The following is a 25,974-nucleotide window of genomic DNA, read 5'->3' on the forward strand; positions in this document are numbered from 1 at the left end:
CAAAAACTGCAGCCAACTTCTATTTATCCATTTATAGAAAAAAGTAAGCATCAGTTGAGGAGATTTCGTTTTCCAAGGTTAGAAAAAAAGGTTATGCAATTACCTCATTGGCCAACTCCAGCAGGACAGGAGCAGTGGGATGTGCCTTGACTTCTCTTAGATACCTTCATTATAACAAAGAACAACAACAGCAGTGAAAAAAAAACATGGCCCACAAAGGCAGACAGAAGGGTAGAGGGGACTAGACCAGGCTAGCCAAGACATGCTAATGTCCCTGATGACTTTGCCCTAGGTGGCATATGGCAGGCTCGGTGCGGTTAAAACAGCACTGCTTGAAGGGCTTCAAATTTCCTTGAAGCCAGACAAGCATATGATAGTTAGTTAACCCCTGCCGCCCAGAAAGCCTTTTTTCCCTCGCCAGCTAAAACTGCAGCTCCCCTCAGATCTTACCCAGATCATCTCTGAGGTTTGTTGTTGTAAGTGGATTAGAAGTGCATTATCCAGCCTTGTTTTCCCCTGAACAATGGCCTAATAAGCTAGATAAAGGCTAATTGCAATATGCAAAGAGGCTTTCCCCCCCTAAAGTCTGTTTTTCATTTTTCTTTTTTTTTTTTCTTCTTTTTTTATAATTTATCCATATTCATTGAATTACAGATAATCATCCCATCATAAGCCTGTGTAAGGCAAATGCCCAGTGGCTGGTTATTTATTTATTTTTCTTTCAATTTGACATGGAGAACAGAGCTTTAGTTTAGCAGGTGCAAGTGGAGGTCTGGAATGAATCCTGAGGGTGGTGATTTGTTTGGAGGAGATTATATCTGTCATGGTGGCCCACCTACTCTCATGTGACTTTGGCAAGTCCCTTCCACAGTCAGACAAAGAGAACACACAAGAGTGGGAGACAGATTAAAGAAAAAAAAAAAAAAAATAGCAGTGATAGAGATGAGAGGAAGATAAACATAGAGTACTAAACAGAAGAAGGAAGAGCAATAAAGCAATACAAAGGAAAGTAATGTAGTACCTTTGGTAGTGGCTTTCAATAACATCTGGTGCATGGTGTCTTGAGATTGTTCTTTTGGTTCGTTTCTGTCACAGAGAGATCTCAGATATAATAATAATAATAATAATAATAATAATAATAATACAAACATACATAGATGAAAACCATACAATACTATTGGGAGGCAAAAGCAGACTTGTTCAGCCTCGCCTCCTCTTTCATGCTCTATTGTATATGAACAAGTGTAAGAGATCTTGGGTCACAGTAATTTAATTTCAATAAGTTTGCTGGGGGTCAAAGTGTGTCAAGGCAACCTTGTTCAGACCCCCCCCCCATTCCTGTCCACCCCCACCTCACTTAAACCTTGTATTCATTTCCCCTTTTCCATCAAACAATGACCCTATTCCACATTCCACACTCTGACATTTCCATGCAATTCAATTGCCATCTTCTCTGAGAAGGAGGAGGACAGGGGATAAAAGAGGAAGAGCACTGGTTAAAAAACAACTTATTTAAAAACTACTACACACACACAAAAAAAAAAAAAAAAAAAAAAATGTAATTCCACCGAGACAGGCAGTGTGACTGACACCTGTCAGGGGGATGATAAATGACTCCATTTTCTGCCTGTGCTGCCTTCTGCCACTGGCGGCAGCGGCCATTTATCATCATCCGCTGTCAGCCGTGGAAAGCAGCAGTGACAGTGCAAGTCAGCAAACATTTAGCACACGCAGCCGCACTACACGGGGAAATTATTATTGTCAGAATAATAATGGTTTAGCATAATTTATTACAGGTCCACCAAATAAGCAGGGGCTAGATGTTATTAGACAGATGGATGGGAAGGCTTGGCAGACATCCACTGAGGCTCAGGCAGGCAAGGGCTCTCAACGTGAACGTAGGGAGGAGGGGGTGGTGGTGGTGGAGGTGGTGTGGTGGTGGAGGAGGGGGGGTTGAAATAAACGGGGATATGGTGGTGGTGGGGGGGGGGATCCTCCAAACCAATCAGAGAGCTGGCAGTTCAATTACAAAGAAATAAAGGGACATTCATCATTCAATTAGGCACCTGTCAGGGCTCACAAAGGAAGAAAACTTCTAACCTGGTACTCCAGGGAGAAGATGCTCAGAAGAGTGGACTGCGAGTGACTGGAACAAATAAAAGAAGGACAAAGTTAATTACCAGAGTGCATTGCACAGAGACAAAGGGAGAGGGGGAGCTTCAAAGCTGGGGCCAGCTGCCCTGTAATCTAAAAGAACATGAAAACAAGTGTGGCAAAGTTGTTCCAGATGAACACCTCTGACAAAGGATTCCTGCCACGATGGCGTGGGGGTGTAAGACAGGGGGAGGTTGTGTGTGGTATGAGAGATGAGAAAAATATAGCCTGTTTTTTTTTTTTTCCTTCTCTTTCATTCATTCATACACACTATCTTCTTCTCTCTCCTCTCTCGTCTGGAAGAGAGCTGAAAGCTAAATTGTTCTTAATTGAAGTGCAGTTTCTGCTGTTATAAACCATACAAAGGGAAGAACACATGGCCAAACTAAACATGGAAAAATTGGAGAGAAATGAATGATGTTCGTGGAAATAACTGATAGGGTTCAAGTCCATTTGCTCAGGGAAACACTTCATCCACTGGCAATTACAATCCAATGGGTTGGTAGATGTTTCTTTGCAATGGAGATGACCACTGTGAATGTCTGTATTTGTTTGTGTGAGTGTTGTAGCAATACACAGACAGGGGAAAGTTTTCCTGCTTCACTTCCAGTGCTGGGCTGGCATATGGGCCGTTCGGGAGCCCTCCCACTGCAACTGATGGGCTTTGAAAATGGAAACTTTCACTGCAGGAAGCTGGGACTCCCAGGAGTCGGTCAATTCCATGGGTTGCCATAAGCTACATTCATCTCCAGCTCCAGTCAATGTCAAACACCTGGCAGAGAGGCGAACCTGGAAAACAGGCAGCTCCGACAGGGACTCACAGCCCCCTCGATATCCCTCCCCAACCCCCACAGCATCCTTTGAGTTGAAGATATTTAAAGTGGTGACAGATATTACTCTAACTGGATGGTGCACACCTCCACCCTGCATATCATAAAAAAAAAAAACAACAACATATGAATGCAGCTGAAGAATGCACACACATACAAACTGCTCTGTGATGGTCTCCAGTGGTGCCGTGTCTCCATGTACTGCTCTCAGTACACTTGATTGTTAAATTTAATGGACTTTTCGTTACAAGTCACCTGAGAATGGTATGTAAATACTGACAAGAAGCCGATGCCTCCAATTTGCATTGAAATATTGAGTCCACATAGGCCTTCGACATCAATCACTATAAACCATGAAATAACCATGTGACATGTAAACAAAGCCAAAGGAATCTCAAACACTGATTTGTGTCTGGAGTCTCAGCCTGTGACCATATCTTAATAAAAGCATTTCAACCACTGGAATAGTTCAGCGCTTTATAATGACTTACCCAACCAAAGACGTCATCTTGGGTTATCCAGACGCCAGATTTAAAACAGTTTTACTGCTCTGGTTGGAGAACAGTTAATTCTCAAATATTCAAACTCTCCGGGGCCCTCAACCCATCACACAGATGAGTCTCGTCAACTACAAAGTTACAGTCACAAAGGAGAAGGACCAAATGTTTGAAGTAAAGGTGGGTGGGGGGCTATCAGCAAAAAATACTACCACCTCAGCATTAATTTACAACGATGCTTGGGGATGAAGGGGGCACTGCAATTAAGTGGGCCATTAAATGGTCAACTGTCAACATGTGGACACTTAAGAGAGGAAAAAAATTTCTTCCACACTTCAACCTTGCACCTGAGCATTTCAACAACATTACAGCCTTATTGTTGGCATGGGACCATCACGATCCCCCCGTCGGAACAGACATCTGTTAGGCTTTAAATGGATTACTCTCTATAATGAGCATGATTACTGCCTAATTGCTAAATCTATACCCTGTTAACTTTAAAGGGACATAAACTGCTCTTAATATTTGAGAAAACATATCTGTTTCAAAAACACTAAAAACTTTGGGGACTTTTGTTTTTCTTTCTGTCCTCAATCAGTTTTTGCCAACGTTAAAACTGCAACGCCACTACTGAAAATAAGTGAAGAGACCAGATATTGTGAGATTTTAAGAAAATAAAAAATGAGGGCAATGTAAAGAGATAAGTGCAGATACCTGGATCCAAACCAAGAGTTGTCTGCATTTTATAGAGTCTGTCAAGTTTTACGCTGGGCTCATATTGTATAATGCTCCTTTTTCCATTTGACAGACATTAATAGTAAGTTATTGCTGACTTTACATTAATGTATATCCAACCTGTGCTCTCCTGGGCACAGTATGCTCACTTCATGCTAAAATATGGAGCCAAGCGCAGTGTTACAATGGGGATCTGATCTGCCTGCTGAACAGTAGCATTACATTTTCACTGTAATATATCCACCTCCTTAACTCATAATACCAGCATTTGAGGAATTCAACCCTAGCTCAGCGGGTATAAAAATAAAGTGATACAAAAACACTCTTCCAAAACCAGATTCCTTTATCTGCCTTTTTAAGTCCTTAACAAAGCTGAAGATAAGTATTTATTCGGATATGTGCACACGATTAGAGCAGGGGCAGGTTCAGTTTCTGTGTAAAATAAAATCAACCTTTCATGTCATATTATTATAGCTTTCCGCTGGTGATGAGTTTACAACAGAAAAATATCATATTTTAAAAACTGAAATTTAAAGAAATGTTTTTGATTAAAATAATTGTTAGATAAGACTTCACAGAGTAAATCCTATCTGATTTTATTTTTCTGTGAAGCACTTTGTAATGTTGTTAAAGAAAGTGTTATATAAATAAAGTCATTATTATGATTTATTATTATTATTATTTTTAAATACAATTCTGCAGCTATGACTGAGGACAGAAAGCCCTGAGCCCCAACTATATCTGTACATAAACGATTAATCAATTAATTATTTGGTTTTTATTGCATCAGTAAGATGTCAAGGTAAAGAACTGAGTTCATTAATCCCTGTCCTACTTGTTTAAACTACTTGGTTATATTTTATGAATCAGTGATGTTTGGTTTCAGTTCAGTGTTCAATCATTGAAATTTATTACAGCAAACAAAGAACACCTTTGAAAATTCATTTCAAAAAGAGTCACACTGACACTGCAACACATCCTTACATTGACCTTTATGTGAGAAGAAAAAAAAAATTCCTTCCCTCTTGGATATAATTTAGAACATGGGGAAACAGAAGGCTGGGAGACAGAAGAGTGGTTAGGGAATCATTCACTCTCAACCTAATTACCCTTCCTTACAACATAAGACAGAGCATTAATATGCACTGGCACCCAAAATAGTAAAGCAGCAGATTAAATTAAAAACAATTAGGGACTTTCACTTTGTCACTGAGCTGGTATGCCTGTCTGGTCAGTGCTTTAGGCTCTATTAAGCTAGGCTATCCACTGGTTATGAATCTGACAAATTCAAGTTTGAGTGTTGAATTGCCTTATCTCCTTGTGCACTCAGAGTGTATCAATGTCTTAAGTATAGAGGGAAGAAAAAAAAAAAAAACACAGCGAAAAAGAAATTCCCATCAGCCTAATTAATAGGATAAATTCAAGCTATCAATTATATTCAGATTCTTCCTATTTACAAATAATTAATTATAAACAATAGCTGTAATTTCGGTAATGAAAGCCACCTGGCTAATGGCATTGGTATCATATGCTGCTACAGTGCTTAGCATTTGGTGGATCTGCATGCAGTGAGTGTTGCATGGTGCGACTCTTCAGGGCATGGAGCTGGCTAATTGAGGCATAGCACATATTTTTACTCATGGCAATGAAGCTATTTAGAGAAGGGAATGACATGGATGAAACGATTCACTCTTAAAAAACTTGGTTTTAATATCTCCTTCTATTGTTATCTATACCTCTATTACTATAATTATTAGCTAATGCCATCCTAGCATGGTTAGTATTTATGTCTCCTCTGGCTTCATTCAAGCAAGACTGCTGACAATAATACATTAAGCATTTACTTTCCTATAGATCAATATTTTATAAAGTGAAAAACAGCTGAATGTGGGTTAAACACTCTGGATATGCAAATGCTGCTAATTACACATGCTGATAGGCAAAATGCTAACATCTGTTTCTCAGCTATGCCTACCATCATCAGCAGCAAAACAAATGCGCAGAAAAAATATCTTTATGTGTTAATGTATAAACGTGATATATTTTGACAAGAGATAGAAACAAACACAAATCTCAGTGTGTCACGCAGCTTCAAACAAATACTTGCACAATGAGCACACGTGTTTACAGTTCAAATTACTTTTACTTCTTTTCCTGCAAAACAACAGTAAAAAGTGCCTTCTACCACAATCACTGTCATGAATGGTATTTAATGTGGTTGCGGAAATGTTTTGTTATTTTCATTTATTTCTTATGACTTTAATTTTTTCCATGTAATGTGTGACAAATCAGCGGTTTGGTGTTTTTTTGTTGTTGTTGTTTTTTATTTTTTTACATAACTGAGCAAAGATTCACCAAAAGTCTAACTCAGTGTGGATTCCACTACATTTACTCCCTGCGGAAGGCCATAGAAAACCTAAAAAGCCTGCGGGGGACTGTGCACAAAAATGGCTTTAGCAGAAGCACAACAAGGCATCTCACTGCCTCCTATTGTCCTAATAGATGAAAAATATCACCCCTACGCTGCCCCCTTCACTTTATTACAATCTTTAAAATTTCTGTCTGCTGAGGTGCCCTGGCGATGTCAGAACTATTACATAAGGGTGGCAAAAGAGCAGGAGAGATCCCACAATCACCACACTAATTGTGATTCCTCCTGAAAGCTTGGGATCTTCGAGACTCTGTCTGTGATGAAACTTGGTATAACTATTATGGTGTGTTGCCATTGTTATAGTGTAATTATTGTCATTCCTGTTTCTGCACACTCTCATGGAAAATTGAAAATGAGGTCCATGTTATCCGTCAAGTGGTGAGCGTCCACTGGTCTGGCAAAGAAACACATTACGCTGACCAATTGCCTACTCCCCCAAGCGTAGCTGGGGAACTTGTACCATTCTGGACAATTTGTTTCATTCTCCTTTTGCAATTGATCCCAGTATGCAAAGAGAACCTCGGGCAAGAGATGCTACCATAGCTGCCCAGCTACACTGCGCAACTCTATGCTGGAGGTTTCCCACTGAGTTTGTGTGTGTGTGTATGGCTCTGGGGGGTTGAGGGATGACACTGATGCTACACCAAGTAAAGCAAACAATACGTTGGTCTTACGCACAATAGCTCATACACCTGTGTCAATAATTTCCGTGTTCTAATTCAAACATCTTATCCTGTCTAGTGATCCGATAACCACAGTTTTAAACCTCTGAGATAATGGCCCTTAGAATCACTATGAGCCACACCTTGCTTGAGCAACGGGCTGCTTACCTCAGTGTTTTTAGCCCAATGAGGCGAGAAGGCTTTACAATCTATAGAGTGTGCTTGGACAACGTCCCTACGATATGAGGAGGAAGTAGTCATTCCTGTGCTTCCTAATCAAGTAATTGATTGCATCTATTATTCATGAACTCCTTAGCCTGACATGAAGTTGTAAACTCAGCACAGCTTCTCCTCTTTCTACATCACTCCTCTCTGCTTACACTTCATTCATCCCTTCACCCTTCCAATGCTCATCTAACCACATAAAGCTGTGGAATTAGTTTGCCAGTCTCCCAGCCTTCAAGGGTCGCACCCCTAAGCCCCAACTGCCAGTTTGTGTTTTGTTCAATATGGGCAGCCAGAAGTGCGAGAACGTGCACTGGAGGCCGTCAGAGCTGCCCCCACAGGCTCTGCACTAGATCAGTCTGGGTAATGTCATTGCCACTTCCAAGCTATAAAATTGCTGTGGAATTCTACCTTCACAAGATCTACAACAGTGCAACTCAGTTGATTCCGCAGAGACTACAGAGTTATGTCTAGAATCAATCCAACTGTCATGCGTTTACCTATTTAAATCCAAATTTTGAACTGAAAATAAAAGTGTGAATTTTCAGGTGAGGAAGTGGGCCGATATAACAGTCAGCAACAGTGGTTGGAAAACTTAATTTGATCTCATCTAATTAAACTATTCTATGATTTCTTTCCTTATGCTAACAAATGACTCGGGCATCTTTGCCAGACATAACTGCAACAGGCCTAAAAATGTAATAATAAGTAACTGTAATAAGTAAAAATGTTTACAGCTCAACAAATTACGAACTGTAAAGGGATTTCCAAAATCTCAAACTATTCTCTACATTGTAAAAGATAGGCTAATGTAAAGGAATAAAAATGATATTTAAAAAAAAATTATAATCCACAAAGTCTTTTGTTGAGTTTATGAGGTATAAAGTTAAAATAAATGTTTACAGCCTGCTGTTTAATGCATCGTGCCTGTTACCAAATCCTTAGGTTTAACCAGCGTGGTAAAAAAGAGTGATAAACACCACAGCCACAATAAATAATCAATGAGCGACTCCCTAAGCTTCGTCCTGAGCCGAGATATTACCATCAAAAACAAAGTGTCTGCAGCCAAGAAATCACCATATCAATGGCACATGCCACAACAACCCTGCCCCGTGCTTTCCTTCCAAAGATCATGCTAGATAAACCCCAAATAACAGAGAAATTAACAAATGCTTGACATTTGCTCAACATCCATTATTCTGACACTTCTTCAGAATTTCAAAAGGCTGAACGCATGCTTAATCAACATTCATATTCCCAGAGCGAGCCCCAGCACCATATTGCAGCCCGCCTCAGTGCTGATGAAAACGGCACATTAGGGCCCGATTCGAAAAACGTTCAGGGACTCCTCACCAGGGAGCTCTATGAGTGTGTGTGTGTGTGTGTGTGTGTGTGTGTGTGTGTGTGTGTGTGTGTGTCTGAGAGTAAAAGAGAGAGAGGGAGAGGCAGTGGTTGTGTTTAGAGGGGAGGGATGCTTCACACTTTATTTTTTTTAAAGCATTTTCCAAAACAGAGGCATCTGCCCCTTTCTGCACACCCTCCAACTTTCATGACTGTGAACGCCATATGAGGTGTGAGCTGAATGGCATTTTCAAGAGGGGGGTAATCATTACATCCAAATTCATTCATAATATGGCACAGAAGGACACAGAGGACTCTCACATTCCCTCCCTCTTTTTCTCGCCCTCCTTACACAGACTCTCTCTGGGGACAAAAGGGTGGAAGGACTGGGGTCCCCTCTAGACCCGGGGGAAGCTAGGCAAGGCCTCAGAGAGCACCCCATCATTTCCAATTCTAATATGTGGCAAGAGAAGGACCTGATGGGACTGATGTCACATTTTTCCCCACACCGTCCTGCGATGAGCCCTCCCACACCCCTTCCATGCCTTGCCATGGTCCAGATACTAGACAGGACACCACGGCTGGCTAAGAGGAAGGCAAGCAAGAAAGGGCAAGAATGGGGGTTGATATTTGCATGTCCCTCCATTGTGAGTGGGGGTAAAAAGTGACAGCACCGTGTCCAATTCTTTTCCCCCCAGAGCAGCTCGGGCCCGGCAAGAGAGGCCAGGCTGACAGATGACTCCCAACATCTGTGTTATGCAGCCGTTACAGATGAGGGACTCCCCATCACAATCTCTCTCTTTCTATCTGTCTATAGGACCCTCCCACTCTCCTCCCACCACCCATACTCATAGGACAACAGAAAGACTGACAGACGTTCCGTGGAAATTACCTTGAAATGGTCCATAACAATCATTTTGTCCAAAGTTTAAATTTTCCTCCCTTTGAGATCCCATCAAAAGCAATGATTACGAAATGGTTTTGTACTCAATACGGCATTCAGAGACTCAAGGATAACGGCTATCCCTACTGATCTACATCATTAAAACTCAAAAACTAAACTAAACTAAACTGTTTTCATTCCAAATAAATAAATAAAGGTTGAGAAATAAAGTTAAAATCTATGTCAGTATATTAATAAGAATATTTTTCTGACATCAGTATCGAAAATCCTGTGATACTAATTTTCTATATAATGATATAATGCGTAAATATGTTCACACCAGATTCGCTTTGCAGATGTAATACGCTGCCATAACACCTTTTATTACTGCTATCTAATTACAATTTGCAAAAACTTTCATTTATTCTGCAGAATTCCATAAAATGATCACACAGTGCCATCATATCATTACGATATTATTTCATTTACAGTCATTAATAGATGATACTGAATTATAGTCCAGTCCTAATTGCAGTAATATACTATCAGCATGCATTTCCATGCATTCCCTGGGCAACATTTTCATATATTAACTGGATAGATGTTAGTATAAAAAACATAAGAAAACTGTGCATATTGAAAAATTATCACTTAGCAAAATGATATGGCTCATTCCCTGCACCATGACACTGGTAGACAACACATGAATCTACAGTTCACTCGACATTGCTTGCATCATTTGGAAAACACCTAGTGTGATGCAAAATCATTTGATATCCAGATACCTGTCTTTTCTATATATTTCACTATTATAATCCACCCAATCTTTTGCCCACCCCTCCAGTGCAAGGCTGTCCACAACAAACCCCTAGCCCCTCTCCAGCCCCCACTGCCAACCCCAGCCTGGCCAATATTTACGCAGTGGCAGGGCTCCCACACAGTCCGAGGGGACAGGAGGGGTGTGGGGCGGGGGCGGCTGACTGCCGTGCCTGAGCGCATGCTAAGAGATGATGGATGGCCTAGTCGATATGTTATGTCTTAAGAGCCTGATTTCCTGCCAGTCCAATCACTAACCCTCCAGAGCCCAGCTCAGCTGATTGGACAACCAGAATAATTTCGCAGGCTGTGAAAACACTGCTGCCATGCCTGTCTGTCAGGCCCAGTGACGAGACTCAGGGATTTTAAAGAGCAAGGGCCTCCCCAAGATTGGTTATGGTGAACGAAATAATAACAATAACCAGCAAGACTAAACAAAAGAGCCAGCACCTCCTGGAGAGAGAGATCGTGTAGAATTATTGGAAAGAAAACGGTCCAGTGTTTTCCTTTAATTATTACACCTACCAGTACGACTTTTCGAAGGACTGGCATTTGGACTGTTTATTAAAGATAATTTGGATTAGGAAACCAAAAGGAGAAAGAAAACTCAAAATAAACATGAGAAGGGCCTCCTAGTGTTGGTGCCTAAACATACAGGATATTGGATGCACTTTATACGCATGGCATATTCTGTAAAATGCTGACAGTGAGAACAAAGGTTAGCTGAAGCTCCGCTGAGTCCCCTTTGGGGACCTTATACCTTCCTCTAGATTGGTGATTAGGGCACAATGGAAGTAGGAAGCTCCAAATACATGCGACTTTGTAAGTGACCTCTACGGGATCAGCCATGGTGTCCCGGTGGCCTTGGGGGATTACACATGTTACGTTCAATAAAGTGAGGGCCCTCAGTGTCAAGGAGAAAGGCAAACACAACCATTAACCTCTCTCTTCGATTTCTGGATGTGCAGGCGCTGCATGGCAAAACACTGGCTAATGCTGTGGTGAAAGCCTCTGCAGAAACCTTTATGGAATTAATTAGTGATCATAACAAGTAAATTAAATGGGATTATAAATATTTGATATCAGAAGATAAAAAGAGACACAGGAATAAATTATGCTGCTATGGGGAGTTGATGGATAGACAGATGATAAAGTTATCACTGAATTTACCTTAACTTGCACTCATGTGTATAAATTATTTTCCTATAATCTACACACACGTTTTGATTGATAATGTACAAAGTATGGCAAAAGATTCTCATGGAGACCAGTTTGGTCTTTTCACTCTGTCAGACATGAGCACACAACCACAGAGGCAACACAAAGTAAATTCTCACATGTAAGAAAGCTCACAAAATAAATAGAGTTCAGCGTGTAACCGCTTACTTTGGAAATCTTTCCTTGAGCATCTTCATACATTGTCGTGTGGGTCTCAGTTGTTCGGTCCACCTCACTATCTCTTTATATTCAGCTCGGGACAGTCGCATCTTCTTTTGATTAGCTGCTGCATCTACCTGTGCGAACAGGGAGAGAGGTAAACAACATGCCAGGTGGCTGACAGCTGTCAAAAGCAGCTGCACCTGCATTGCTAAGCAAACCTAGCTTTATGTTATGGCTAACGCGAAAAACTAAAAGCTTAAATGACATAAAACAAGATCGTCTCATCTTCGAAGTTTTGCTGCATGACTATTAATGCAACATTTTACCAAATACAGCCCTGGGACGATAAATAATATATAAAAGGATTGTTTACCACTGATTCCTGCTGCCTGTGGACAGTTCCTCGGTATCTGCTTCCCGCTAGGAAGTTGAAGAGGTGACTTTTGTGTGAGCAGTGCGTTGATTGGTAGATTAATCCATGGCGCTGAGTATACCAGCGGGTGATTGGTTATTTGGTATCCGGGGGCGGTGTCCAGTTATGACAGGCTGCTCACTGCATCTCCGACACATCTCTGCGTTCTCATCAGCTGCAAGCGATACGTACAAAAGCAGGTACTAGAAATGAATATCTACACGCTCTCCTGTCGAAGAAGTATTTTCCAGTTCAACAGGACAAAAACGCTCTGAAATACATAAACTGCGGTCGGAGAAAATATTGGATGGAGAAGAAAGTGACGGAGAAATAGAGGCACAGAGAGAGGGAGCGCCTGTCCGTGTGTTTATGTTGTACTGGTTAAAGAGTATAGCCCCCTCCACGGATAGCTGTGTCACTGGTTTATCAGTTTTTAACGACAGTTTGCCCTTTTTGCATCCATTTAGAAAAACAGCAGAGACAAAGCAGCGCAAATACTGTAAGATTATAGCTGGTATTTCTGAGGCTTGAATCCAACAGGACTACTCTTTAGTTTTGACCTTGTTGTTTATATCTCTGTTTGGCACTGTATCTTATAGTCTCATGTAAAAAAAAATGCATTGGATTTAGACAGAAATTTAGGACAAACAGAATATGTAATGATTAAAAATCTGATATATAGCCTGTGTTCCCCAGGCAGCACTGGAGGTTGTGACAACTTCAGTGGCCTGGCTTTTCTGTTTAAACCACTGCTTTTTCGTTTTAAATGTTATATTTTAAATTGAAAAATTTAACAGTGAGGTCCAGTTAAAACAATCCACTGCTAAAATAAAATATTATTATAGCATTTAACTGCTATATCCATGTGAAGTGCAGTGATTGTAAATTTAGCCATACTTGGCAAATATATATATATATATATATATATATATATATATATATGTATGTATAAGTTTACCAAGTTGCACTGCACTAAGTATCATTGATGTGTATAGGAGTATATTGTATTCTTTCACCTTTGCAGTGGCTGGATCAGGGGCATAGATAGGAATTCTGCCCCACTCCTGAGAGAAAATTGGTCTGGGTATTCCTTAATTATTTCTTACAACCTGAAGGAATTTTTGTGGGCCATCCCTAGCTGTGGGCCCCTAAGTGATCAACACCTTTCACATTACCAGTGAAGGTATTGCTTTAAATGCCCCTAGCAGAAATATGTAAATGAGACCAAGGATGATGATATACTGTAGAGTACTGTAGTAGAACAGACTCAGAAGCTTTGTAAAACATACAAGAATAATTTTGAATTTAAAGGATAAGTGTTTGCTCTACCTGCAGCACGCGCAACTCCAAAATGCTTTCAAATCAATTGAAATATCTGTTTAATAGTTACAAATGCAAACTGATATCTGAGCGAAAATGGTCAATAGTTGGTTAATGATTAATTTTGTTTCTTTTTTTCCCCCTCTGAACTGCATGATTGTCACTGGAGTGTTGATCTGAGATAAGACTAAAATCTTTAAGACCTAATTTGTCAAATACATCCCTTGAGCTCAATATAATTCCACAATGGCATTGTTTTGTAATTAGTCTCTGAACAGTGCTAAACCTCAGTTTAATAGATTTTATCTTTAACCTTATGTCTTTACAGATGCAGAAAAGTGCCAGAATTACTTTATGGTGAGTTTTAAATTCTTTTTTTTTCATGCACACGAAATTTTCATGAAAAACACACCAAAAAAAAAAAATTCCAAAAAAGAAAATCATGACCACACATAATTATCCTTAAAATGTGCAAAAATCTCAACTCAGATTGGCATTTTTGTCTGTGAGCCCGTATGACGATATCAAGTAATTCTATGGTAGAGTCTAACATCCTTTTGACAACAGCATCGCTGGTCTCCACCATTGTGAGTGAACAATGCATCGGTGAGCAGAAAGACTCTATCTGACCTGTGGTGCATCAGAAAATAGAGCTCATTGTTGTTGGGCAGTGTAGTATGATGTCTGAGATGAGCTGAGGTCTCGGGCTATGTGTTCACCGGTACAGTCCCTGGATCTGAAAGGGCTCAGCACTCTGTGGTGGCTACAAAAGGGAGCTGTGTAGTGGGATTGGTATGGCCAGATAAGATCTGGGCCTCTGAGGAAGTCTGGTCTGATTGCTACAAAGGGCTGAGGTCAGGGGCAGGAGGAGCAGTTTACTCATCTAGGTATCAGAGGATCAGGGGTTTTTGGTGGGGAGCCGCGTGTGTAATAGGTATAAAAGGATCAGTGTAATGTGATGGTATAAAAAGATAAAAATCAGAGAAGGGGTTGGAAGGCAGTGTACTGTAATGGCTCCAAAAGCTGGGGGGAGCAGAGATTTTGTTGTGTGTAGGTGTCTACTCATGTGCGTGTGTGTATATGCTTTGTGTGCACACACACCCTTGCACTGAATCAGTTTGTGTCTGTGTGCATCTTTGATGGCTAGGCGAGCCACAGTGGGCTGTGATGAGAGCTGAAGGAGAGAGCGGGGCGATGGAGGGGATACAGGGAAAGGATGCAGGGGGAGAATACGAGTGCTTTGGAGGCTGCGTGTAAACAGGGCAGTGGTACACACCGTGCTGTTAACCAGCTGTGAAGACTGCTCACAGTGGGAGATGAATTTACAAAGGATGTCTCCCTCTGATATCCAGGAGATGCTGCACTGATCTCTGCTCCACTGCTCTCGGCACACCATTGTAGTGCTAAGCACCGTGCCACTAATGGTACTTATACACCTTAATGCCTGGAAAACATTTACATTTTGCTTGCAGCAGAGGGAAAGTGTGTGGCTGTGGAGGGGAGAAAATGTGTGCGTGCATAAGAAATAGTTTTTTATTGACAGCATCTTCAGTCGATGAATCTCAGATTTTAGAGGTTGTGTAACTTCCTTTCGTCATCACACAGTTTAAGGAAATTGCAAGCCCTCCCATGTCTTGCACATTACTCCCTCCTTACCATGTCCAGTGATATTACTCACCATACAAAGAGAGCATTTTGTTACACTAGATCGTCAGCATTACTGTCATAATGTTTCCCCTTTTTTTTTTTCCACTTGTGAAGTCAGTGACTTCACTCCTCTGCACCACAGAATTGCTCTCCAATCTTTCGGGAGTCTGGGGTCTCAGCTCTAAAAATCACAGTTTAAACATGAGGGAAGCCATAACCAGGAAATGCCTGTAGTATTAGCAAGGTATCGGATTCATGCATTCCCCTCTGGACAGCATGACTGCCCCTGAAAATCCCACATCCATATTTTACATCACGGGGAGACAAGACACATGTGTTTCACCCAAGCTTTCAAAGCTGTTTCTTCCATTTATTTTATTATCCTTTAATGAATTTAATTAGACGACATGTAATTAAATGCAACTGTGCTCACCCCCATAACATACACACACATGCACATGCAAACACACAGGCACACATTTGGCTGTAAATTGCTCAAAACAACATGTGCGATGTGAACAAATTCACTGGATTAATAGGGGATTGATAATATTTTGGGATTGTATTTCACTCTAAACGGCTGCACGCGGAAACAAAGGCTGCAGCCCAGGCTCATTAATCATAGTCAACGGGTTGCCCGGGTGCAATTTGCATGGCCGAGGTGGCTGCACATGCTGCCGTTCGGCCTAGGTTGCTGGATCTGCCTCGATTTGGCCAGACTGTTAACGCCGCGTCAATCAAGGATAACCCAATAACAGTATGACAGAGGAAGAGGGAAAAAAACATTCTCTCCTCATTACCCAACACCCCTTCCCCTTCCTCCTTTTCTCTGTCTGCCCAACTTCTTATTTTAGTTAGCACTAATTACACTGGCTTGATGAAAAATGAAACAATTCTGTTACATTTATTATAGAATTTATCATAGAAGTATAAATTCATGATTTTTTATTTTTATTTTTTAAAGAATTAAGGCTATGCGTTTTTTCAATATGTAAATATTTAAAATATTAAAGTTTCCACTATATAAATACACCTTCGAGGTATTTTTCATTTCAGTATCATTCAAATCTTATAATATTTAGTTTGAATGATGCATCGAATTGACATGTAGCCTTTTAGAAAATTTGGGGAAATAATCACTTTCATCTATAAAGAAAACTTTTTTGGTTCATCTGTATTTTTTGTCAGTCACAGTTTGGAGCCTCACTAAGCCATTCTAACTGCAGATAATTGGGTTGAGGCGTGATGCAGTGAAGTTCAAAATGAAGCACAATTTCACAAAGCTGTAATCTCACCACTGGCTCCATACACTGAATTCTAATTATCTCGTCATGAACTTTAAAAAAGAGGCAATGTTTTAATGGCTTTTTAACTCCATAAGAGGTGTCTGTGTCTCTGGGTGTGTACATACAAGCATGTGTGTATGTGCATGAGTGTACGCTTGTGCATGCATGTGTGGTTTTTGTGTGTCAGACGCACACACACACACACACACACACAGACACCCACCATCACCACACACAGACATGTGAATGCGGCTTGTGTCTGGCCTGGCCTCTCTACCTAGCTCTGCTGCCGAGGCTCACGCTGTGCTCTCCCCCCATCCCCTAATATCCTGGAGGCATTTTTCTCATTATCAAATATTGTTTGATGTCTTTGTTTCTTGATGATTAACCATGGTCACCAAACACTGGTCTGGATTGTTTAAAATTTAATTTTGGGGCTCTGAAGTACCTGCAGAGGGGCTGACTGGTGGGGACACCCGTATTTTATGTATGCTATTTTTCATGCTGAAATGCAAAGGACACACATTGAAAAACACAATAAATCCTGGAGGAGAATCATTAGTGGAATACTAGTGGTTTTTATGACCATTGTTATTCAATGCTGTATTGAGATGCAGTAAATTATTCTGTTTATTATGGGTTTATGGATTCAGTCCCATTTTCAGAATAATTATGCTGCTCTGCATTCTGCGTAAATAGAACTACTCTCTATGTACTTTTCTGTGTATTTTAACATAAACATAAATGCTACATATATACGCTGTAAATATTTATTCTCAACAGTAGCAATTTTTAGTTTTTTAAAATTATTTTTATTTATATTATCTTCTGCAAATTATTCGTGTTTTGACTGTACTGACTGTGTTTATTTTTCTGTGGTAATTTGAACATCATAAAGACAAACATCTTGCCTTAGGAATTCAAGATTTATGACGGAATCGACATTGTAAGCAAACAAATAGGGAAACAACACTCTCCCCTAATGTCAGCATGTCAAAACTATATTGAATACTTGAAATATCTGTGTATCTAAGGCTGAATAGCAGCCATTGTATCGGTCTAATGATATTATCCTCTGAAATTTGGAGTGAAAGAAAAATGGCAGAAATGAGCAGTACCATTGTCTGCCCCATTTTATTTAAACAAATTGCAAGAGCAGGGAGACACAGGCTGAGGGAGAGAACAAGCGAGGGGAGAGGGAGAGAGACAAAAAGAGAGAGAGAGTGCTCTGTAAATGAAAGGTTATGCGTCGTCCCATGTGTTTGTATTGTCAATAACTGGAGAAGGCTGTCAAGAAAGTGGGGAGATAAAGGTCAATAACTCAGGCAAATGTGTTTGTATTTGTACACTCCTGCTGATAGCACAGCAAACGTCAGGGCCTGTGTCTGACACCGCACAACAATAACACAAATAGTGGGGCTAGCACTAGAATAGTCATTATTATTGTTGGTGCTGGAAATGAGAGGGAACCTCAGCACATGGCTGTGACAGCCGGCGCAGTGTCAGTCAAACGTCACTCCATAATGAAACACGCCGGAGATCAGAAAAGGCGATGATAAAGTGTAAACACAAAGAGATTATGCTGCCGGATGATTTTGATATTTGCCTTATTTTCTTGTCTCTGAATAAATATGATCGTTACCATGTCGTTTTGGAAGGCAATGTAAATATTGGACTAATTAGGGCTGTTAGTCGTAGCTTCTTTTACTTGAAAATCAAGTGTCTAAATTTGAATTTTATCATTTCGCAATTTATGATATTTCACTGAGTCCTGCTCACATATTTTTAACATAAGACTAAAGTAAAATGTTGATATTGTGAATTTACCCCCTTTTTTTTCCCCATCACAACAATTGGTTAAAAAATTTCCACTTTCCTCAGACTAAATGGGAAGTAAATAAAATTTGTAGGACTTATTTTTGCCACACAAGGTTAAACCGTGAACTAAAAGCTTAATTTATTTTTCATGATTCCTATACGTGCTCAGTTCCAGAGCCATTTAGTGTATCTCTCTGTGGCCTTGAGTGTAATAAATGTGCAATTAACAGACTTAACTAATTCATGAGGAACATTGTGAAACTAACGAAGGGCATAACTACTGTACAGACGCCGCTGTCATTGGTGAATATTGTTATTGTTCTGCTTTTAATTGCTGGAGGAGGAGGTAGATGAGGAGGAGGAGGAGGAGGAGGAGGAGGCAGCATGTTTTGAATATACGTCCTCGGTTACCATAGCAAAAAAGAAACACAGGCTCCCTCCTGACAGTTATATCTAACATCAGAGGTATGTGGAGGTGTTAACTTCTCTAGTTTAACCAGTTACCAAGCAAATGACCCTTTTTAACATGCAACACAAAGAGAACAGATATGCAGTAAATAGTAATCACTCAAGTAACAGTGTGAAATCCTCTGGCCATTCATCTTGGTCTGTGGTCAGAGAAAAGGAGACTATATTTTTGTGTCTCATTAACACACAAGCTTCCTTTATTTTTTTTTTACCACGTATAATTTATGTTATTTCAACTGTTGTCAGTGTGGAATCGTCATTAAATTGTGTGCTTCTTTCTTAAGGAGAGTGTGGTAATTAAAGCTACGAATCCTTGTAAGTAAATAAAGATAAATACGGTTTATGTCTAAAATTGGCGCCTCTCATTTTGTGCCATAAATATATTTAGGTGTTTACCTGAGAAGGTTATTTTCTGTGGAATCATCAAACCTGCAAAATTTGCAAATGTTGTCCTATTGTTGTGAGCAGATGAAGCAAAAATGTACTTTTAGAAAGAATATAAAGTCCATAGGGGAAAACGGATCCCTCTCCCTCTGTCAACCTCTCCCCAGTCAGTTTGTTTGTTGGCTGTGGAGCCTCGTAGTGGTTTACATTACATATGATTATGTAAATCTGGAGCTGTTCCTGTGCATTATGGGCCAACGCATTGTCAAGATCTTTTCTAAAGCAGTCAAGTAGCTATTTCTGAATTCTTTTATTATCTGAGAGTGCAACAAAGAAAGTCTTTTGTTCACTGTTTGCCGCACACACACTCTCATGCATACACACACATACACGTGCACTGCTGCCGTCCGTGACTTACTACTGTCCCCTAGTGGTGCTCGACTCCATAGTCTCTGCTAACTCTCCATTTCCATCAACTTTCCACACTTCCATTCACCTGACTTCCCCCTGTCTTTGTCCCGCTCCCCCTCTGTGTGCCTTCTCTCTGCCTTATCATGCTCAAACATTTAAAGGGCTGATTTGTTGTATTGTATGACAGAGAGCTCCAATTATGCATTGCTGTGTCCACAGTGGCTTTGCCCTCAATGGAGGGCTCAAACAGTGTCAACAAAAACAGGAACCCTGATGTTTTGTGGCTATTGTGAGACCAGAGCTCATGTCAATAAGGAATTGTTTAGTCAGAGTGCCACACCGAAACTGCAGTGAGAATGTTATCGGACCTGTGGAAATAGGGTGTGTGCATAATAGTGCTAAAATGTAAGTATGATTGTTTGGACAAGCCCAACACGAATGCACACAGGGAACAGCCTTGGAGCCTTGTCACCTCTCTCCACTGCTTTTTTTAGCTGAGACACACAGCGTGCACTCTTAAAAACAAAAACCTTTTATGCATCTGTCGCTTTTTCATCCCATTCTATAATTACATCTCCAGTATTTATTCTTTCTTGAATATATTTAGTAAGGGCCAAAAGAGCACTCTCTTATCCTTGCCATCGCTGAGCTGATCCTTCATTCCCTCTGCTAATAGTATGCATTTTTATACTTTTTGTTTTTCCTTTCCTGATCACTGTTATTCCAGCTCTAATTGATGTGATAACCTGGAACAGTGCTAATAAACAATAGGGTAAAAGGGTCAGTCTGCAGTGGCGGATGCACGGACACACACAGTCAAGTCACTCATGTCAAATGACCAATTATACAGGTTATAGAGGATGGCACCTCCGTCTCCAGTGCCCCGTCCCTCCTGGGATAGCTCTCCAACGAGAGGGCTATCACTCAAACCCAAACCACATTCATTCATTAGCCTGTTACGATGGGCATCAATTATTCATTAAGAAGGTGGCCAGTGGATTATTTCTGTCAGCACTGGGCTTATTGTATCAAAGGCTGATTATGGCTTGGTTGATTTAGCATTCACTATTGTCTGTGTGATCAATCACAGAAAATATGATGAAATTTTAAACAAAAAAAACAACAACACAATTTTACTTTACTCAGAAACACTTTTCCAGCTTTCAGTATGTTAAACACTTACACACGAGCAAGATTATTTTAATAATGTTTGTTGGTACCGAAGTGCACAGCAGCATGAACTCAGTGAGAGTGCTTTGATCTAATGTTGGGCATCATTTTCCCATTGCTCAGCATAATTCAGCCAAGTTAAACTTAACTTACTGTGTGATGTGACGTGGTGTCTTCTTGATTTATGGGTAAAATATGCTCACCACCTTGGCTTTATTCTTCCTGTCCCTCACTAACAATCTTGTGCTCACCTCTTTTTCTTTTTTCCATGGCATCATCCCCAAAAATTCACACTCACACCACTCTGTAAAATCTTTTTATTAGAATGTTAAAAAGTCCTGAGGGGATTTTTTTTTTTTTACAGAAACTCTGTGAGAGCTCTGTGAGAGGGGAACTAGTAAAATAGTCGTGTTAAACTGGAGGACTGACAAAGTCAGAGACTTCTAGTATGGTACGGTCTATATATGCAGTTCATTGTGCAAATTCCGCCATAAACTTAAAGTGTTAATTACATCATGCATAATATGATTTAAAAAGTACTGAGTAAGCATTATTTATTTCTCTTATCTACTTTTTATACTGATATCACTAAAGAGTCCGTTTCAGGTTTGTCAGCGTGAGAGGCTTAGAGGGTATCCCTGTTATTGTGTTGTCTATGATTAATGCATGAAGGTGACTTTTTCCGCAAAAGACATCATTTTTAGAATAAAGACTATAATTATTGTATTATCACCTATCACAGAAATGCCTGCGCATTAACCTACTTTTTCCTGCCTTTGACCCACAGGATACCTTTAGAAAACATGACCCAGTAAAATGCCATTTAAGCAAACAGGTTGTGAGTGAGTCAATGTTTTAGTAAATACAGATGGAGTGTTGGGGGAGATTAGCATCCTGTTACAACACATCGCAGTGCACTTCAGTTTCATGTTTGCAGGGCTTTTTCAATGACGAATGTGACCTCCGACTTCAGAAAAGTTGTTCAAAGGAGGAGATAGCATTCAGCGGGGCAGATATGCCATGTAAATATACACCATGTAAACACTTCTTTCCTTTATCAGATAATATTTTAATACACTTTTTGATTTGTTTTCCCTCACTTGACACTTCCGTTGTGTTCCATTTTGTGTAAAAGTGTGTGTGCATCAATGGTGTAGAGTGTATATGTGCATGTATCACAGATTTTCTTTTTATATAGAAATTTTATTCACACTGCCTTTCATCATTTAAAGAATTCTAGTGGATGTGCACATATATTTCTTCTATTTTTAGAGTGTAATGTAGTTGTGCAATATGTGCACATGGTTGCACATACACACACATGCACACACACACACACACACACACAGCAGTAAAAACTTAATGTGGTCAGAACACTAGATCGCTCCCTTTCGGTTTATTTTTGCACCAACCTTTCATCCCCTTCACCAGCCCCTGCAAGTGTTAAAACAATATCCAAGTGTCATGTTGTCGCACAATGTCACCACTTCATAGGTAAGAAAAATTCATTCCGGAAAAAAAAGAAAAAAAAAAAAAAAGAAAAAGAATCATGGGTGTGTCGCTGTTTTCGGAGTCGTAATGCAGGATAAACATTGTGACGAGGTGACAGAGCGCAGACCTTGGACCTGGCCCTCGGCTTTGAGCCACAGCAGGCACTTACACATGATGCAATGACAGCTCTTTGAGATGGTGGGGGAAATTAATTCTTGCTCAGTGTAAAGAAACTATTCATAACAGCTTTGCTTGAGAAAACATTAACAATTTTTCATATGGATCAAAGTGGCCATCTGGTTAAATTCACACAGGCTATACCTTATTCATGCACCTCCTTTACTACTCTCAGTGGATTAGCTTAATTTTCTGTCTTCCTTTTTCCCTCAGGTTTGTGCAGTACTTGCCGAGTGAGACTCTCTCAAGAATGTGTCTAATTTAGTGGCTAAGAGGCAGATTTATACCTGTGCTAGTTATGGAGAAGGTTGCTCCCTCGAGAAGCCCAATGACTGTTTACGGGCGGCCCGACAATGCCTTAGCAGATGATGAAGCACCTGCCAGAGTTCCCCCATGTCTGTTCCATCCCTTTCTGTCTGTCTGCTCTCCTCCCTTCCCCTCGCTTTCTTTCTTCTTTCACTCTTCCTTCCTCCACTCTTTCTTAGCCCTCTCTCCTTCCTCTCTCCTTCCTGTCTCCTGCCTATTCTCACTCGCTTTGTTTCTTTTCTCAGCAGAGCCACATCTCCTTCAGTTACCATGGAGTTGTGCATTTTACAGCCATTCCCACCGCTCTCCCCAGAGCGAGCCCATCCACTTACTCTGTGTACCACAGAGAATAAGAGAGTTTTTGTCTCCATGTCCCTCTGCCATACCTCCCCCTTCACACACATGCTGGACAGACAAATCGACGGCACACACACAGGCGAACAGAACTGTGGTCAGGTTTTGTTTATGACAGGGAAAGGCAATATCGAGATTGTTTCAGAGTAGTGTCATCACGTGAAATGTATCGCTGTCAGGAGTGTGTTTTATATGTCTGGGCTCTTGGCTGAAGCCATTTTGGGAAACAGAAAATATCATATCGTATGACCTCCTCTGGTATAAAAGTAAACTATCAGCTGTAAATCCAATACACAACTACAGCAGTGTGTGTGAAGAAGGAGGGAAGTGGGTTCTCTGTGGCATAAGGCTCACTGGTGCAATAAAAATCAGCTGTTTCTTGCCCTAAATTCTAATCAAGATGTTGCAAATTTCATTTTTAGAAATATTCTTACTGATATGTTGATGCATGTGAAACTGAAACCATGGCCCATTTCTCATTGTGACAGATTTTTCTGGTCTGTTTTTGATATGCCTGCATTGATGTAGTTCTTTCTTTCAAAATTGCTGGAATGTAAAAACAGCACTTGTGTTTGCATCTGGACTCAAGCTGAATAGCTTTGTAACTTGGGAGGAAAAAAAATGACTAAGCATTTCATTCTTCTTACAATTTTAAGCTCTTAAATCTCCTCACTTCTTCAAGAAGACACAGGAGAAATATCTTGATTTCCCAAAAAATACAAAAACCCTGCCAGTTCCTATATTTCAGATTTCAAAGGGTTTTATTTTATATATTTCCCACAAAGAAGGCCTCCTAATTTTGGTTTCTTCTAAATTTATATTTCCTGCAGTAAAATGCTATTAAAGGATTTATAAATCTCCAAACACATTATTTATGTCGCTCCTTATGTCATTGGAGTATTAAATCATCAAGCGTTGACCAATTCTTGGTCACAGTGCCGCAGTTCCAGTTCTACTTTCTCTTAAATATCCAGGGTGCTTTACACTCAATGGGCCGTAGCTCGTTAATGTATGTGGCATAATTTTGCACCTGTAATTAAGTGTCAGTTTATAAACACACAAACACTAATAATACCCTGAGCTTTTCTGGGCGAGCCCAGTGGTGGCAAAAGCCCATCCATCAATGTCCCTAATGAGGCTCCATATAGACAAGTCAGTGGAGGCTTCCTGCGCCGTTCAGTCTTATTTTTCATGCTCACTATGATAACCACCCAAATCCCCAGTAAGATGATATCAGCCACGATAGGGAAGATGTTAATGTGTGTGTGTGTTTGTGTGAGAGCCTGCATACTTATACGATGTGTATGTGTGTGTATATGTGTGTGTGTATTAAAGGTCCCATTCAAAGTTCCCATTAACCTCACTGTCATTTTGGTGTTGGTGACGTTAATCAAAACCAACATCATTAAGTGTGAGGTCATTAATATGGCTACTGTTTTCAATGTCACTATTAATAATATAATGCTGAGAGGCCAACTTGAGGAGCTAATGAGGTGTCACAGGTCATTTAGACCAATCAGAAGCCACCACAGGACATTAGCCAAACAAAGGGCTTGGCTCTGCAACAGTGTGCTACTGGGACAGCTCAGCATGGAAGGGAGAACATAGTTAAAGCAACAATAACAGACTTATTAAGCTAGGACAAGCTGAGACCAGGACAAGGAGGTCCTTCTCTTTTTATAGAGATGTTGTTTATTTATGGTCTCAGCAAACCCAGCATTCTTCAGTGAAGTTCTTATGCAGCTTATGAGTGATAATCCTCTTCCTGTTTATTTGAATTATAGATCTCTCTCTCTCTCTCTCTCTCTCTCTCTCTCCCTCCCTCTCTTTCTCTCTCTCTCTCTCTCTCTCTCTTCTCTAGGACCACAGAAGCAAACAGCACAGAATGTGGTCGACATGTTTGGCTCAGAGATAGATCTACAGTTTCAGAAGCTGAGGCCCTCGCGCTGTGGGTTAAATTTCTTGAGACAAAGTTTGAACTGGCACGGGGATCTGGCAGGGATGGGAGGGGGTTCTGCAACGCAACATTTACACTTTCATTAGGAGCAGTGGAGACACATTTGAGGTCAGTGTTCCTAAGGGCCATACACAGTATGACTCTGCTTGGACCTAACCTTGGTCTGGTACTTGGACACAATGTACAAGTGAAGTTTATAGTCTTATAATCTGCGTTAAAACCACATTCACCAAGTACCTCCATGAAAGACTGAAACTCTTTTCATTTTTGCAAGTAAGTTGGCTAATGTATTTAACTGATGTATCTAGCTAAACAATAAGTCTATAAAACGTCAGAAAATAGTAAAAAAAAAAAATCCATCATGATGTCCCGGAGCACCAGGTGACATCTAAAAACCAAAAGGTATTCAGTTTGAAAGAAGAATGTCAAAGTACTTCTGAAAATCCTGACATTTTCGAAGCTAGAACCAGCAAACACTTTGGCTTCATACAAGGTTTAAATGATTCATTGGTTATCAAAATTGTTGTCCAGTCAGTCAAATAATCAATCCTGATCCAGTTCTAAATCCCTTTCTTTACATTATTAAGCCAATGGCTGGAAAGAGGCCAACTTTTTTCCAGGAAAGGTAAGACGGAAACCTTACAGTGGGTGAGGTATGACGTCATTACAATAGGTCTTGATAAGACAGTAAATATGTTCTACCTGTTTGGAGACATTTCAGATGTCCGCATCCAGCCACTGATTAGTGTGCACTAATGTAATAATGAGGAGAAACCACACTTGCAATACTTTCAGACACCTTGATAATTTTTCTGTATT

General features: G+C 40.3%; 1 protein-coding gene and 1 long non-coding RNA gene across 6 annotated transcripts in view; one reads left to right on the forward strand and one right to left on the reverse strand.

The window, feature by feature from the left end:
- Positions 1-12,458, reverse strand: part of cdin1 (CDAN1 interacting nuclease 1) — a 55,556-nt gene extending 43,098 nt beyond the window's left edge. Inside the window, exons 1-5 of one of the 5 annotated variants that reach the window (XM_071498197.1) lie at positions 12,328-12,453; positions 11,961-12,088; positions 2,101-2,146; positions 1,022-1,086; positions 104-164 (exon numbers count right to left, since the gene is read on the reverse strand). In XM_071498197.1, the coding sequence (XP_071354298.1) occupies positions 104-164; positions 1,022-1,086; positions 2,101-2,146; positions 11,961-12,061 (273 nt within the window). In that variant the 5' untranslated portion in view covers positions 12,062-12,088; positions 12,328-12,453. Of the gene's footprint in view, positions 1-103; positions 165-1,021; positions 1,087-2,100; positions 2,147-11,960; positions 12,089-12,327 lie in introns of all 5 variants that reach the window. The other 4 variants (XM_071498198.1, XM_071498199.1, XM_071498202.1 and 1 more) reach the window with 4 other exon arrangements.
- Positions 12,459-12,519: 61 nt separating this feature from the next.
- On the forward strand, positions 12,520-25,531 carry LOC139632919 (uncharacterized). The gene is made up of 3 exons (XR_011693642.1): positions 12,520-12,566; positions 14,015-14,043; positions 25,060-25,531. It is a non-coding gene; the product is annotated as an uncharacterized lncRNA (long non-coding RNA).
- The last annotated feature ends 443 nt before the right edge of the window (positions 25,532-25,974 follow it).

This window comes from Trachinotus anak, unplaced genomic scaffold (assembly GCF_046630095.1).
Source record: "Trachinotus anak isolate AG129_WGS33_773 ecotype Australia unplaced genomic scaffold, CSIRO_AGI_Tana_v1 ptg000015l, whole genome shotgun sequence".
NCBI lineage: Eukaryota > Metazoa > Chordata > Actinopteri > Carangiformes > Carangidae > Trachinotus > Trachinotus anak.